This window comes from Pristiophorus japonicus, chromosome 1, assembly GCF_044704955.1.
Source record: "Pristiophorus japonicus isolate sPriJap1 chromosome 1, sPriJap1.hap1, whole genome shotgun sequence".
Lineage (NCBI taxonomy): Eukaryota > Metazoa > Chordata > Chondrichthyes > Pristiophoridae > Pristiophorus > Pristiophorus japonicus.
Window position 1 is genome coordinate 84,809,091 of NC_091977.1, and position 16,826 is coordinate 84,825,916.

The window sequence follows — 16,826 nt, forward strand, 5'->3', positions numbered from 1 at the left end:
GTTAAGTTCCTCCCCCCCTCTAGCCCCTTGACTATCCACTGTTGGAATATTGTTAGTGCCCTCTACAGTAAAGACTGATACAAAATATTTGTTCAGAGTTTCTGCCATCTCCATGTTCCCCATTACTAATTCCCCGGTCTCATCCTCTAAGGGATCAACATTTACTCTAGCCACTCTTCCTTTTTATATACCTGTTACAAACTCTTGCTATCTGTTTTTATATTTTGTGCTAGTTTACTTTCATAGACTAGCTTCCCTTTTTAATCATTTTTTGTGTCATTCTTTGCTGGCTTTTAAAAGCTTTCCAATCTTCTGTCCTCCCTCTAGTTTTGGCCACATTGCATGCCCTTGTTTTTAATTGGATACCGTCCTTTATTTCTTTAGTTAGCCATGGATGGCTATCTTTTCTCTTACACCCTTTCCTCTTCACTGGAATATATTTTTCTTGAGAGTTGTGAAATAGCTCCTTAAATGTACACCACTGCTCATCGACCATCCGACACTTCAATCTATTTTCCCAGTCCACTTTACCTAACTATGCCCTCATATCTTCAAAGTCTCCTTTATTTTTAGTTTTATACGCTGGTTAGAGATCCAACTTTCTCACCCTCCATCTGAATTTGAAATTCAATCATGCTATGATCACTCATTCCGAGGGAATCCTTTACTAAGACATTGTTTATTAATCCTGTCTCATTACATAGGACCAGATCTAAGATAGCCTACCCCCTGGTTGGTTCCGTTACATGCTGCTCAAGGAACCCATCCCTTACACACTCTATGAACTCCTCCTCAAGGCTACCCTGACCAATTTGATTTTTCTAATCAATGTGGAGGTTAAAATCACCCATGATTATTGCTGTACCTTTTTACAATTTCCTGGTTTATGCTCCGACCAACAGAGTTGCTACTGTTAGGGGACCTATAGACTACGCCCACCAGTGACTTTTTCCCCTTATTGTTTCTTATCTCCACCCAAACTGTTTCAACACCCTCATCATTTGAGCCAATATAATTTCTTACTGTTGCAGTGATTCCATCCTTTATCAATAGAGCTACCCCATCTCCTTTTCCTTTCGGTCTGTCCTTCCAGATTGTCAAATACCCCTGAATATTTAATTCCCAGTCCTGGTCACCTTGCAACCACATCTCAGTAATGTCCATCAGATCATACCCATTTGTCTCAATTTGTGCCGTCAACTCATCTATTTTGTTACAAATGCTACGTGCATTTAGACAAACTGCCTTTAAGTTTGTTTTTTTACCCTTTTTTCCTGCTCATTTCCTCTCCTTCAAACTCACTTTTTTTATTTTTGCTTTCTAATTCCAGCTTTACTCCCCTCCCTACTGAATCTTTTCAGGTTCCCAATCCCCTGCCAAGCTAGTTTAAACGCTCCCCAACAGCACTAGCAATTCCAGCTTTACTCCCCTCCCTACTGAATCTTTTCAGGTTCCCAATCCCCTGCCAAGCTAGTTTAAACGCTCCCCAACAGCACTAGCAAACCCCCCCACGAGGATATTGGTCCTGGCTCTTTTGAGGTGCAACCCATCGGTTTGTACAGGTCCCACCTCCCCCAGAAGCAGTCCCAATGTCTCAGGAAACTAAAGCCCTCCCACCTGCGCCATCTCTCCAGCCACATATTCTTCTGCTCTCTCCTCCTATTTCTGTACTCACTAGCTCATGGCACTTGGAATAATCCGGAGATTACTACCTTTGAGGTCCTGCTTTTTAATCTCGCTGCTAGATCCCTGAACTCTGCCCGTCGGACCTCATCTCTCTTCCTAGCCATGTCATCGGGCTGTTCACCCTCTTCCCCCCCAGAATGCCCTGCAGCCGCTCAGTGACATCCTTGACCCTGGCACTAGGGAGGCAACATACCATCCTGGAATCACGTCTGCGGCCACAGAAATACCTGTCTGCTCCCTTGACTATTGAATCCCCTACCACTATAGATCTTCCATTCCATTATAGCTTTTAAATGGGAAGTGGATAAGTATTTGAAAAAGGAAAATTCAAAAACTCAAGGAAATGGCAGGGAATGGTACTAAATGAATAGCTGAGATGGCACAGATGAAATGGGCCACATGGCCTCCTTGTGGGCTGTAAAAAAACAAATGCACATCCTCTGCTAAGGCAATTATACCTAGTTTCTGTTCCACAATCCTGAGGTTCCTGTATTCCTTACTTCAGTACAAAATAATTAGATTTACCAGTTATATAGTGATGCCCACTATCACCTTTGTTGATTATGTTTCAATATTAAAACATCTCCATACTTTGCATCCTTCATCACTACTTAGCCTGTAGCTAAATATCTTTCATTATCTAATATTTTACATAGAATAGAACAGGGAAAGCTATGTGGAAATTAATTGTGTGTTTAATCAAGAAAATGAGGTGCTCAGTTAAATTTGAGAAGTTATGGTTGCTAGTGAGAAAGCCAATAAATGATCTGCTTTTAAGATACTTGTGAAAATTTGATTTTTCCCCAATTCATCAATCGCATTTTTAAAATATTTTAAATATATGACTCATGTTAGTCGAGATACCAATGTGACATGCGTGGGGGAAGAGAATAGGGTAAATGCACTAAATCTAAAATGTTTAAATGGCACAGGAGACTCAATTTATCAAATCTCTCTCCACCCCGTAATAATTTTGGGTATTACGCAGCTCAAAATACAGACACAGCCCAAAAAGATTTTTTTTTTTTTTAATTCGTCATTGCTCTTAATATTTCAACAATTCAAATGGTCACTATGAGAATAGTACACTTAAGATTACATTTAACTAAAATCCGACAAATAATGAAACATTGAAGGAGCATTGTAAAAACAGATCTGCCAAGACTACTTTTCAGGAGTATGGACGGTGGTAGCAGGCCCCCGACACCAGTCCATATATTAGAGCAGTGAAGACAACAGCTTGGTATGTAGTGAATTTTGTTGGATGAATAACCCCGCGCTCCTGCCAGAGTCACTGCTCGAAGCTGGCCCTGTCAATGCAGTAAGTGACATCAATTGTGGCGTTCTGAAAGAACTCGACTGGGGTAACTGAATATGCCTGGTTACTGTGATCATAGCCACAGGGGCTGTGACTGGATGACCACCAGCCTTTTAAGTTGACTGCAATACCAAAAAGGTGTGTAAAGCAGTTGGATCGCAAGCTGCAGTCCAGATATCACAATTGAGGTGGGCAGATGAAAGGCTATAAAGACACATGAAAGGCCACCTTGAAATTTTGCAACATTAACCCCAACACCTGGGAAGGATGAATCGGCCAGCCATATGATGTACTGTACAGCGAAAACTGATTCTTTCCATTGCTTAAATCAGACATTTTTAAAATTCTAAATGCATCCACAGTTACAATCATCTTGAAGAACACATGTATAGGAACATGCATTTCAGAGGGATTGTGACAGTAATTTAGCGGAGCACAGTGTTAAGGAAATGGTTGAGGCCAGGGGTTTGCGATTCTGGTTACCAAATAAGGAAAAAGAAAGTTTGACATGTTCTCTTTCAATTTCTTATTTGTGATTTTTGAGAAGTTATGCTTCTTTACGGTTTGGTGCTTGCAAATCTGAACAAAATCCGATTGCACTTTCCAAAGACACCTTTCATTAAACAATGCATCAGTTTTTCTACATATTAGTTGCATGCTCAAAATTAAATGTCATTCTATTAAAGATAGTGTACATTCATACTATATTAGAGTTATTACCTTGATGAAATCACTTGCACTTTTTATTGTCCTTGTAGAACATTCAATACCCTGTATAGTAATTTCAGTAGATGGAATAGAATATCAATGCAAGATATTTAGCATCATTTGGAGGTGAAACCTTATTGGACCTATAAGTAATCTCATGCTATAGCTTTGATTTCATACTGAGGCAAATTTTTACAATACCATATTGCAATAATATAATTGGTTACCTGAAACACTCCCATTAATCACAGTGTGAGCCATATCTGCATATGTTTATTCATAAATCCACAAAGACATTAGTCATGCAACCACCATGCATCAAGTCCAGCCAGTCATGCAACCTGGAAAGGAAAAAGAAAACATGTCAAGTACACAATCAATTCATTCTTCGATCAATTCTGAGTTGGCGCAATTTAATTCCAATTATGTAATTTAGTAACCAGCTTAGCTTGTGTTTTACGTGCACACATACAAATATTCACGGCAGCACAACAAAAGTTTTTGGGGGTGAAAAAATGATTAGCAATTTTGTACAGAGTATCACAGATTTTCAAAACCTCAAAGTATCAGAATTAAACTGTAAATTCAGCCAATAATTTTCAACAAGCCTCCCCAATAGTTCTGTGGATTAAGACATCACCCAGTGAGACATATAAATAAAACTGGTGCTATGTTTGATCCCTGGTCAGTGCGTGTAGGCTGATTTCAGTCAGGTCCTGATCGCTACTGGACTGCAGCAGGCTCATCTGAGATGCCCATCCCAAACCAATCAAATAATCTGCCTAGGATCACATGACTGACCTTTTGGGACAGGTATCAGAAGGCTGCCAATACCAGGGAAACACACCCCAACCTGAGAAGTTATAATTGAGAAGGAGGAAGTTTAAAAAAGGGGGGGATTACTCTACTTTTTGAAGGTGCTTTATGATGCTCATTGAGTATTAAAAAGAAACCAGATGAAAAAAAAGCAATGATGTATTTTTGTATCTAATTAGTTGATGAGACAAGAGTGCAAAAGTTGTACAGGTTCAACCTCCCAAATCCGTAAACCTCGGGACCGAAACCGTTCCGGATTTCGGAACATATTTCCGACATCCCGAATTTTTACTTTTCACGCACCAGTATTCTGGGCGAAAAAAAATGCTCGAGAAAAACCTGCGTTGCAGCCCCAAAAACAGCGGTAGGCATGAAGACCTGCAAAAAAGGTAAGTTAAAGTTGTTATTTTTTTGGATTATTTTTCAGTGATTCAACAGTTAAGTGTCATGAATGTTTTGTGATTTTTTATTTTTTTGCAGTTTTTCGTGTTTTCCCCCCTCCCAAGATCTCTCCCACAGCAGTAATCGGCCTAACGTTGGCGAGGACCACGGTGTCCGCTGAGTTTTACTGCTGTGCTTTTTTTAAAAAAATAGCGACGTGATTAGCAGTATTTTTTGTGAAAAATGCCCAGATTTCGGAATTTTTTCCGGATTTCGGACGACCCCTCCGCGGATCAGCACGATGTCTGGATTTCAGAACATTCCAGAGTTTGGAACTCCGGATTTGGGAGGTCGAACCTGTATCAACATAATTTTTATCTATTGAAAAATATATGAAAGGATGTTAAATTATCGAGTCCAGGCTAAGAAGCAGGTTTCCCTGCCTTTTCAAAAAGAACATAAGAGTCTGCCAGAAGAAAATGGCTGCTCAGATGGATGTTCAACTTCAGAAAATATTTGAAAATCTATTTGGTTATCTTAAATCAAAAAAAACAAACCCAGCAAAAACAAATATTAAACAATTCTTTAGTAGAAGTACTTAAGTCCTGAATATTTTCAAAGCATAGGTTGATACAAGTGCATTTATTGCAAAAATACTGGAAAACAAACAGGACGTCAATATATTTATACTGCACAATAGCCAATTCCCACACCATGCAACTCAATTACAAGCTGCACAGGTTACCCTATTGAACTACATATCATAAGCTATACAAACAGAATTTCTTGCTGATCACACGTCTCACAAATATTTCAATGTCACACTTGCAAAAATAAAGAACCTCTCCAAGCTCTCAATACCTTCCAGCCATTCAGCGAGTCCCACTCCCCTGCCCTTTCCCTGTAGCCCTGCAAATGTTTTTCCTTCAGGTACTTATCCAATTAACTTTTGAAAGCGACGATTGAATCTGCCTCCACCTCCCTCTCTGGCAGTGCGTTCTAGATCATAACTGCTTGCTGCGTAAAAAAGTTTTTCCTCATTTCGCCTTTGGATCTTCTGCCAATCACCTTAAATCTGTGTCCTCTGCTTCTTCTGCCAGTGAGAACAGTTTTTATCTACTCTGTCCAGACTCATGATTTTGAACACTCCCATCAAATCTCCTCTCAACCTTCTCTGCTCTAAGATCATCAACCCCAGTTTCTCCACGTAACTGGAGTCCCTCATCCCTGGAAATATTCTTTTCAATCTTTTCTGCACCCTCGAAAAGCATTCACATCCTTCAAATACTGGAGTGAGAAAGACTGTAGGCTCTAGGTTGATCCCTGCATGAACTCGATGTGTTCTTAACCGCAATGACACTCAGAGCAACATCATGTGTGTTTCCGGAAGGTTGGGGTACATCCCCCCACCCACCCCATACGTTCATCTGCCAGGGCATTTAAATGAGGTGACCACCTCATTTAAATGGGGGGGGGGGGGGGTGGAAGAACTGTCCACTCCCTGATGAATTTTTCAGCCCCAATGTTTGTCCTTTAAAAGCCTTTGACTCTGAGCACTGAATGGAAAATTTGCTTATTTACTAAGAATATGAAAACTACTTACTTGGACTTCAGAGTAGGCACCTACAAAGTTTTAAGTTCTAAAATTTAACATTCAGCACACATTGCCAGACTGAATACAAATGTGCCAGATAATTCTTCAGGATGCTGAATGTTTGTATCGAATTAATTTTGATTTCCGAATACATATTTTCCCATTGTCTATTCTATTTTATTAGTTTTTGTTTTAAAACCAAGTGATTTATAAGAACATAAGGAATTGGAGCAGGAGTAGGCCCTATGGCCCATTGAGCCTACTCTGCCATTCAATATCATGGCTGATCATCTACCTCAACTTCACTTTCCCACCCGATCTCCATATCCCTTGATTCTCCGAGACTTCAAAAATCTATTTATCTCAGCCTTGAATATATTCAAAGAATCAGCATTCACAGCCCTCTGGGGCAGAGAATTTCAAAGATTCACAACCTCAGAGTGAAGAAATTCCTCATCTCTGTCTTAAATGGCCTAACCTGTCATGTATGTATGCTTGGGGTTACTAGCCACCAGGGAGCTGTAAGCACGTGCGCGCGGCCCAGGCATAAAAGGGAAGACATCATGTAATGTAATCACTGAGCCCTAATAAAGCAGAGCCAGGTTTGTACCTATGTTAATTTATAGTATTCAGTCTATCAAGTTAATACACACAATATTTGGCGACGAGTTAAGAACCGACGCATGCAAAAATGAGCACAACTGGAATGAGAGAGATATGTGGAGCGAGAGGATTGGGCAGATTTTGTAGCTCGCCTTAACCAGTACTTCGTGACCAACAAAATGGAGGAACCCACTGACGCAGTTAGGCGCACGGCGGTCTTCCTCACAGTTTGCGGACTGAAAATCTATGGAATCTTCTCTCGACTGCAAGTCCAACAGACAAGGACTATGAGGAATTGTGTGCTCTGGTACATGACCATCTCAAATCAGAAGAAGTCATCATCATCTCACGATATTAATTCTACAAGCATGTTCGTTCTGAGGGCCAGGATGTGTTGGAATGCTTTGCCGACCTACGACGTCTAGCTGGACTGTGTAAGTTCGAAAATGCATTGGGAGACATGCTGCGGGACTTTGTAATCTGCATCAACCAAGAGGTGATCCTGCGTAAGCTACTGGCGGCGGAAACGCTGGATTTGAGCAAGGCCACCACGATTGCCCAGGCATGCATGACGACAGACAAAAATTTAAAGCAGATATCATCGAAAAATTGGAACTCGGCAAGTACTGTAAACAAGATTGTATCGTCGTTTGGCAGAGCTGCATATGGCAGTGCCTACTCGACTGCATATGCGAAAGATGTGGCTGTCCAAAGTCCGCCAACGGGAATTAATCCGATTTTGCTGTGTTGGCGTTGTGGGGGCAATCATCGATCTCATCAGCGTCTGTTTAAACAGTACATTTTTAAAGGCTGTTCGAGACTGGGGCATCTCCAGCGCATGTGTCCGCAACTGAGCAAGCATGCTGCAGCACACCACATGGAGGATGACGACCAGTCTAGCGCGGATCCGGATATGCAATCCGAGATAAGAGAAGAGGAAGTGTATGGACTGTATTCGTTCCTAAGAAAGAGACAACTGATAATGATTAATGTGAAACTTAATGGTGTGCCGGTACCGATGGAATTGGACACGGGTGCAAGTCAATCAATAATGAGCCAGAGGACATTCGACAAGCTGTGCGATACTAAGGTTGTGAGGCCTAAGCTGAGTCCAGTCAATGCCAAGTTGCGTACGTACACTAAAGAACTCAGAACGGTGATTGGCAGTGCAGTAGTCAAGGTGTCGTATGATGGTGCGGTTCATGATCGATCAATATGGATTGTTCCAGGCAATGGTCCAACGCTGTTCAGCAGGAATTGGCTAGAAAAAAAATCAAATGGAATTGGAACGATATCAAAGCGTTGTCGTGGGAGGATGATACTCCATGTGCTCAAGCGCTTAGCAAGTTCCCCTCGCTGTTTGAACCAGGCATTGGCAATTTCATGGGAGCCAAGGTGCAGATCCACATGGACTCAGATGCAAGACCCGTCCATCATAAAGCTCGGGCGGTTCCGTACATGATGAGGGAGGAGGTCGAAATCGAACTGGACAGACTCAAGTGAAGGGGTCAGATCACCGGTTGAATTTAGCGAATGGGCCAGCCCCATTGTTCCTGTGTTGAAGAGTGATGGCAGTGTCAGGATTTGTGGAGAACCGAGTTTTGAAACAGGATCAATACCCATTACCGAAGGCTGATGACCTGTTTGCAATGTTAGCCGGGGGGGGGGGGGGGGGGGGGAGTCGTTCACTAAACTTGATCTGACGTTGGCCTATATGACACAGGAGCTGGTCGATACGTCGAAGAAACTTACATTCATCAACAATCAAAGGACTGTTTATCTACAACAGGTGTCCTTTCTGAATTCGCTTGGCTGCAGCCATATTTCAGAGGAACATGGAGAGTCTACTGAAGTCCGTTCCTAGAACAGACGTGTTCCAAAATGACATCCTGGTCAGAGGTTGTGACACTGCTGAACATCTGAACAACCTGGAAGAGGTTCTACATCGTCTGGACAAAGTGGGACTCGGATTGAAACGTCCGAAGTGTGCTTTCATGGCACCGGAAGTCAAATTCCCGGGGTGGATAATTGCTGCTGACGGCATCAGGTCTACGGACTCGAATACCAAGGCCATCAAAAATGCACCCAAGCCTCAGAATGTGGCAGTGCTGAGTTTGTTCCTTGGTCTACTCAACTACTTCAGTAATTTGCTACCTAGATTGAGCAATTCATTAGAGCCACTGCACATGCTGCTAAGAAAAGGCGACAACTGGGTTTGGGGTGCGTCTCAGGATAGAGCTTTTGAGAAAGCTACTAATCTGCTTTGCTCTAACAAGCTGCTGGTACATTATGATCCATGTAAGCGTCTAGTATTGGCCTGTGATGCTTCGTCATATGGAGTTGGGTGCGTGCTCCAACAAGCTAACGGGTCGGGTAAACTACAACCTGTTGCGTATGCTGCTAAAAGTTTGTCAAAGGCGGAAAGAGCCTCCAGCATGGTAGAAAAAGAAGCATGAGCCTGTGTATATATGAGGTTAAAAAAATGCATCAGTACCTGTTTGGTCTTCGGTTTGAACTGGAAACAGATCGCAAGCCACTCATTTCATTGTTTTCAGAAAACAAAAGGTATCAATACCAATGCATCGTCCTGCATCCAGAGGTGAGCGCTGACATTACCTTCCTAAGATTAGGTAATTCACCATAGACCTGGCACCAGAATTGTGCTGATGCACTGAGCTGTCTGCCGTCGCCCACACCGGAGGTGGAGACTCCACAACCTGCAGACCTACTGTTAGTTATGGATGCTTTTGAAAGTGAAGGGACCCGTGTCACGGCTCAACAAGACAAGACCTGGACCAGCCAGGACCCGATATTATCGGTTGTGAAACTTTGCGTCCTTAGTGGTGATTGGTCTGCCATACCCAAGCAAATGGGTGATGAGACCAAACCTTACATCCATCACAAAGACGAGCTATCCATTGTCAGATTGTTTACTGTGGGGTAATTGTGTTGTTATGCCTAAGAAAGGCAGAGAGAAATTTGTACATGATCTACATAGCACTCATCCCGGTATTATATCACATCACAGTATTGTCATGATGAAAGCCATTGTCAGGTCTCATGTATGGTGGCCTGGAATTGACTCTGATCTGGAATCATGTGTGCATCAGTGCAACAGTTGCATGCAGCTAAGTAAAGCACCAGTGGAATTGCCGCTGAGTCTGTGGTCCTGGCCATCTAAACCATGGTCCAGGATCCACATCGACTTTGCAGGTCCCTTTCTGGGAAAGATGTTTTTAGTTGTGGTGGATGCAAATTCCAAGTGGATAGAGTGTATAGTCATGTCATCCAGTACATCCACAGCTACCATTGAGAGCCTTCGTGTCATGTTTATCTCTCATCATTGTAAGTGACAACGGACCTTGCTTCACTTGTCTGGAGTGTCAAGAGTTCATGAAACTCAATGGTATCAAACATGTGAGGTCAGCACCATTCAAACCCACATCTAATTGTCAAGCAGAGCTTGCTGCCCAAACCATCAAGGAAAGTATGAATAATGTAACTCAAGGTTCACTGCAGACTCGCTGGTCATGCATATTGATTGGTTACAGGACAAGACCCCACAGACTTACCGGGGTCACCCCTACTGAACTATTGATGGAGAGGTCTCAAGACCAAGCTCTCTCTTGTCCACCCTGACTTGACCAATCATGTTGAATACAGACGTCAAAGTCAGCATGATCGTGCTGCTGTGTCACGCGACATTTCTGTTAACGATCCTGTCCAAGTACTAAATTATGGTCAAGGTCCCAAGTGGATCGCTGGTACTGTTACGGCCAAGGAGGGTAACAGAGTGTTTATCTTCAAGCTCAAGAATGGGCAAACATGCAGGAAACATGTTGATCAGATAAAGCTGTGGCACACGATGGACCGGAACAGTCTGAGGAAGACACAATCAATGACCAACCAACCTACCCTCAGTCATCAGAGGACTCCGCTGTCATCAATGAATCTGGACTTTCAATCTCTGACATGGTCATTGCCACTCCCATCAGATCAGCTACCCAGCCTCCAGTCATAACTGACTCAGAACGCTTGCCCAAGGCTGGAGTTGAACTGAGATAGACAATCAACTCGGGAACGGAAAGCCCCGGACCATCTCAATTTGTAAAAACACTGTTACTAATATCTTAGAGGGATAGTGTCATGTATGTATGCTTGGATTTCCTAGCCACCAGGTGGCGCCACTGTCAGACACTGGACTGTACACACGTGCACGCAGCCCAGGTATAAAAAACAAGCCATCAAGTAATGCAATCATTCTGTGCCCTAATAAAGCAGAGCCAGGTTTGTACCTGTGTTAGTTTGCAGTATTCAGTCATGTTATTACTTACATAACAACCCTTATCCTGAGACTGTGCCCCCTAGTTCTAGACTCTCCAGCCAGGGGAAACAATCTTGCAGCATCTACCCTGTCAATCCCCTTCAGAATCTTGTATGCTTCAATGAGATCACCTCTTATTCTTCTAAACTCGAGTATAGGCCCATTCTACACAATCATAAGACAGCCCTCTCATCCTAGGAATCAATCTAGTGAATCTTTGTTGCACCGCTTCCAAGGCAAGTATATCCTTCTTTAGATAAGGCGATCAAAAGTGTGCACAGTACTCAAGGTGTGATCTCACCAACGCCCTGTACAATTGTAGCAAGACTTCCTTTGCTCTGCGACTCCAACCCCTTGCAATAAAAGACAATATCCATTTGCCTTCCTTATTGCTTGCTGTACCTGCATGTTAGCTTGTGTGTATTTTTAACAAAGACACCCAAATCTCTCTGAATACCAACATTTAAAAGTTTCTCACCATTTAAAAAACTGATTTTCTATTCTTTCTACCAAAGTGAATAACCTCACATTATACTTCATCTGCCACCTAACTGCCCACTTATATATCAATATTACTTTGCAGATACTGTGTTCTCCTCACAGCTTTCTGTCCCACCTAGCTTTGTATCATTAGCAAACTTGGATACATTACACTCTGTCCCTTCATCTAGGTTAATATAGATTGTAAATAGCTGAGGCCCCAGCACTGATCCTTGCAGCACCCCACTAGTTACAGCCTGCCAACCTGAAAAAGACCCATTTATCCAGAAGAAGCGGACAGAATTATGCTCAAGATTAAAACCATTTAAAAAAAATCAAAGTTCTCAAAGCAGTCATTTAAAAAAAAATGTTAAAACTTCGAATCCACTTACTGCAGTTGTTTTGACTAATTAGAATGAAATTCTACCAATAACTGCTCTTCTATAGAGTACCAGCATGAATTATCGTAATAATCTGCGAGTAAAGATAGTTTACAGAAGTCAAAGCCTGTATGAACAGTGATCGGTACTGTATGCTAATTGCAGTTTTAGATTTAGATCACAAGTATTATTTTGCTTTCAACGAATTACAATCAATAAATAACCTCTGGATTTTCTAGGTCTATTTATTGATGAGGCTCGTAATTTACAGATTAAATATAGTTATCAAAATTCACTTTTTCTTCTGTTCAGGCTTCATCACTGCTTTCAAGAGTCTTGACAAACTAATCCCTGCTGAAAATACTCAAACCTCAGTGTCGGTAAAACATTTCAAAGCAATGGTCAGCAAGGTTGTAAAATGAAATGTTAGAATACTGACACTCTAATGCAACTGCTGCTATCAATGAAGGAAACAAGTATTTACAGGGTGTACATAATTGATACTGCAAAGATATACTTTTCAAGAAAACCACTTCTGTATAAATTACATTGCAATAGGTAAAAGCACAAAATTCTGCACTCAACGAAGATGAAAACATAACTTTCAACTCAGCATTCCAATGGGTAACACCACAGACTCTGCAAGATAGGGCAAATTCCATTTACTGATAATCGAATGGAATTTGTTCTATGATATTGTACAGGCTTCGTCTTGATCTGCAAGAGATCAAAATCAGCCTAAAGTATAACAAATGCACAATTTTCTAATGAGGATCAGAAAAAAAAAAATCAAAGTCTTGGCTCCATGCAACTTTCGCTTCTGGCTTTCAGAAATTCAGACTAAATTTATCTACATCCAGATTCAACAGTGAACAAATTCATTAAATTTGTTTTGGACCGTGTACATCACTATCTTCCGTTTCAGTTTAACATACAAAGCTCGAGCAACCAGGGACAACACACTTTCCAACTTTCAATCCTTCTCTGTCTCAGCAAGTGCCTGGCCTCTACTTTACACTTCCCTACTGAAATTAAACACTCTTGTTGTAATACAGATCCGATTTTTCAAAAACTAAATTTGTTTTCTCACTTTAACCATCAGAATTTAAAAAAAAGTTGCACACAGATCGACGAAGAAAAGCTCACAGGTTTGGCTGGTTACATAAAGAGTAAGTAAAGGACAGCTTGGCATAAGAAATAAAAATGTAATCATAATTCACAAAAACAAAGCTTTAGTTTATTATCACATTTTTTATTCGTTCACGGGATGTGGGCTTCGCTGGCACGGCCATCCCGACTTGCCCATCCCGACTTGCCCTCGGGAAATGGTGGTGGTGAGCCGCGTTCTTGAACCGTTGCAGTCCTTGTGGTGAAGGTACTCCCACAGTGCTGTTAGGGAGGAAGTTCCAGAATTTCCATCAAGCGACGATGAAGGAACGGCAATATATTTCCAAGTCAGGATGGTGTGAGACTTGGAGGGGAACTTAGGAGGTGCTGGTGCTCCCATGCCCTTCGAGGTGGTAGAGGTCTTGGGTTTGGGAGGTGTTGTTGGAGAAGCCTTGGCAAGTTGCTGCAGTGTATCTTGCAGATGGTACATGATGCAGCCACAGTGCGCCAGTGGTGGAGGGAAGTGAATGTTTAAGGTGGTGGATGGGGTGCCAGCCAAGCTGGCTGCTTTGCCACGAATGGTATTGAGCTTCTTGAGTTTGGAGCTTGGAGCTGCATTCATCCAGGCAAGTAGAGAGTATTCCATCACACACCTGAGTTGTGCTTTATAGATGGTGGAATGGCTTTAGGGAGTCAGGTGAGGAATCAGTTGCCGCAAAATATCCAGCCTCCGACGTGCTCTTTTCCAGGCCTTGCACACACACAAACTACTAAAAATGCACTATAAGTAGAAGGAAAAGCATGACCTGTCCCTTACATGATCAGAATGTGGGCTGCCTTTGTGAAGACAGCCCAATACTATTCTTAGTTGGGGTCTCAAGGAAACACCACTTCCAGTCAGTTTAAAAGCAATCACATATCACCAGATGTTATTAAAAAAAACAATTTAATAAATTCCAGTAGGATCTTTCTTACTACAAGCAGCACTACACAGACACTAAATGTTACATTGACTAAACAGCATTGAATAAAGTCAAAAACCTCAAGTGAAATTATACTTTCCACCTTGCAGCTCAGCAGACGACCACGCAGTCAACACACTAGCAACCAATACTTCAGAAAGACAACCTGTAGTTCGACTCAAATCTGTGGCAAAAGTAGTGTGACTGTTATGCTACCAGGTTCCATTGACCAGTTTTACAGTAGTTGTCATAAGGCCGAGACCAGAATATTCAATTTCGAAATTTTGCAATATGCCAAAAAAATACAGGATTTGATTTTTCAGTAGTAACCATATCAGATTTCAGTAAAACAATAAAGTGCTGCATGTCAATAAGAATACACTGATAACTTGACTTTGATCACATTCCAACTCCTGGAAAGGCATGAAATTAAATATGCTTCATGATTTAATAGAGGAAAAAGTGAGTTTTGTCTGTGCCAGAAATTAGTTGTGCGAAGCTACTCCTTGAATTTGGTGCAGGCTAATATACTCTAAAGCTAACTAACAAATGGAAAACAAAATTGGTTTGTGGGAACCTTTTAAAATCTATTATATGCCTATGGCAATGTTAACAGAATGCAAGGTACCTAGATCAGCTTAAGTAAAGCAACAGTACTAAGTTGTTCATTTTGTACTCGACAATTATCATCACTAAAAACAGATTATCTGGTCATTTATTTAATTATTGCTTATGGGACCTTCCTGTCGGCAAATTGGCTGCAGTGTTTCCATACATTACAACAGTGACTGCACTTGATTGGCTGTGAAGTGCTTTGGGACATTAAGGTAGTAAGAGGTGCTATATAAATTTAAGTTCTTTCTTCCAGCTTTTTACACAAGTTGTGCTTAAAAAAATGCTAACTGACCTTTCACATGACATCAGAAAGGTGGGTGGATTAAGAAAATGTAACCGGGCAGGAAGCTATCTTGCCAATCTTTTCCATTGACACATCCGACAGGAGCCAGAAATAATGCACTACTGCAAGGACAGTTTATGGGAACTATAAAACATATTCCAACAGCAGCCCTGTGACATCACAAAGATGTCACAGAAAGGTTTGTTATCTCTGCCATCTTGGTGCTCTTCTTGGCTATTCCTTAACATAACAAGTGATTGAAGTATAAAATAAAGCCCCATTTGTGTAATTTCGCAGCAACGTATTCATGCTCACAAGCTGCCATAGCAACATGGGAAGAAAGTAATTTTATTTGGCAAATACAGGGGCAAAAACTCAAGTTAATTTGGATTTCAGGCTCAACTCTGGAGGGTTAGCAATTCAAACCACTGTCAGCAGATTCAACTTGAAGTCCACAACTGGGCATGCACAAATTAACCATAATTAACGATGTAGTGTTTGGAATACATTACTGCGCTAATATTTGGTAGATGATTACCAAACAATGACAATGAAAAACAAGATGGTGGTGGTGGTAAGACAGAAATTGCAGACAAGATAGTGCTATAACTTGAATAATCAGTTGCAATTCAGGATTTACTGAAAACAGAGAATTCATAACATTGAACTACAAAATCTGCATGACTGCACCATATCACTCACAAACATGACAATGAAGATACATATCAGCAATGATCTAATTAAATGGCAGAACAGACTGATACGGCCGACTCCTGTTCCTATGTTACTCAGTGGTTATGCATTTATAATCTACTGCTCACAATTATTTATCCCCTCGCAGAAGCTTTAAGGTTTGGCATTTAATTTAAAGGGCAAGACTCAACATACGCACACATTTTACATTTTACACAACATACATTTTGAGGGTGGATGTTACTTCAAGTTGAATCCACTAACCTTTTACAATTATTGGGTGGAAACATTGCTATTGGCAGGATGGGAGTTCCATGGCTCAGTTCCAGGCTTCTAGCACAAAGTAAACACGCCCCTGAAAACCTCAGCAAAGCTTTTCATTTAACAAGACACACCCTATGATCAACAGGATTCAAAGTACAGAGTGAAATAATACAGGAATGCGTTTTGCTGCCCTAGCAACTCAAACAAAGACTTACATTTATATAGCACTTTTCATGACCACCAGACATTCCTAAGCATTTTACTGTCAATGAAGTACTTTTTAAAAAAAAATATGTAGTCACAGTAAAAATGTAGGAAACACGGTAGCCAATTTGCACACAGCAAGCTCCCACAAACATGGTGATAATGAGCAGATAATCTGTTTTAGTAATGTTGATTTAGGGACAAATATTGACCAGGACACTGGGGATAACTCCCCTGCTCTTCGTCGAAATAATGCAACGGGATCTTTTACATCCACCCGAGAGCGCAGACAGGGCCTCGGTTTAACGTCTTATCCGAAAGGCGGCACACCTCCGAGTGCGGCACTCCCTCAGGACTGCACTGGAGTAACATCTTTTAACATCGGCTGTTAACAGTACATGCTGTAAC

General features: G+C 41.5%; 1 protein-coding gene across 6 annotated transcripts in view; it reads right to left on the bottom strand.

Annotated features, from left to right (window-relative positions):
• Positions 1–16,826, bottom strand: part of kank1a (KN motif and ankyrin repeat domains 1a) — a 373,392-nt gene that overhangs the window by 100,163 nt on the left and 256,403 nt on the right. For 5 of the 6 annotated variants that reach the window (XM_070881410.1, XM_070881419.1, XM_070881449.1 and 2 more), the window contains one exon: positions 3,940–4,053. The exons of the other annotated variant lie outside the window; for it this stretch is intronic. In XM_070881410.1, coding sequence (XP_070737511.1) covers positions 3,940–3,973 — 34 coding nt within the window. In that variant the 5' untranslated portion in view covers positions 3,974–4,053. The remainder of the gene's footprint in view (positions 1–3,939; positions 4,054–16,826) is intronic. 6 annotated transcript variants of the gene reach the window in all.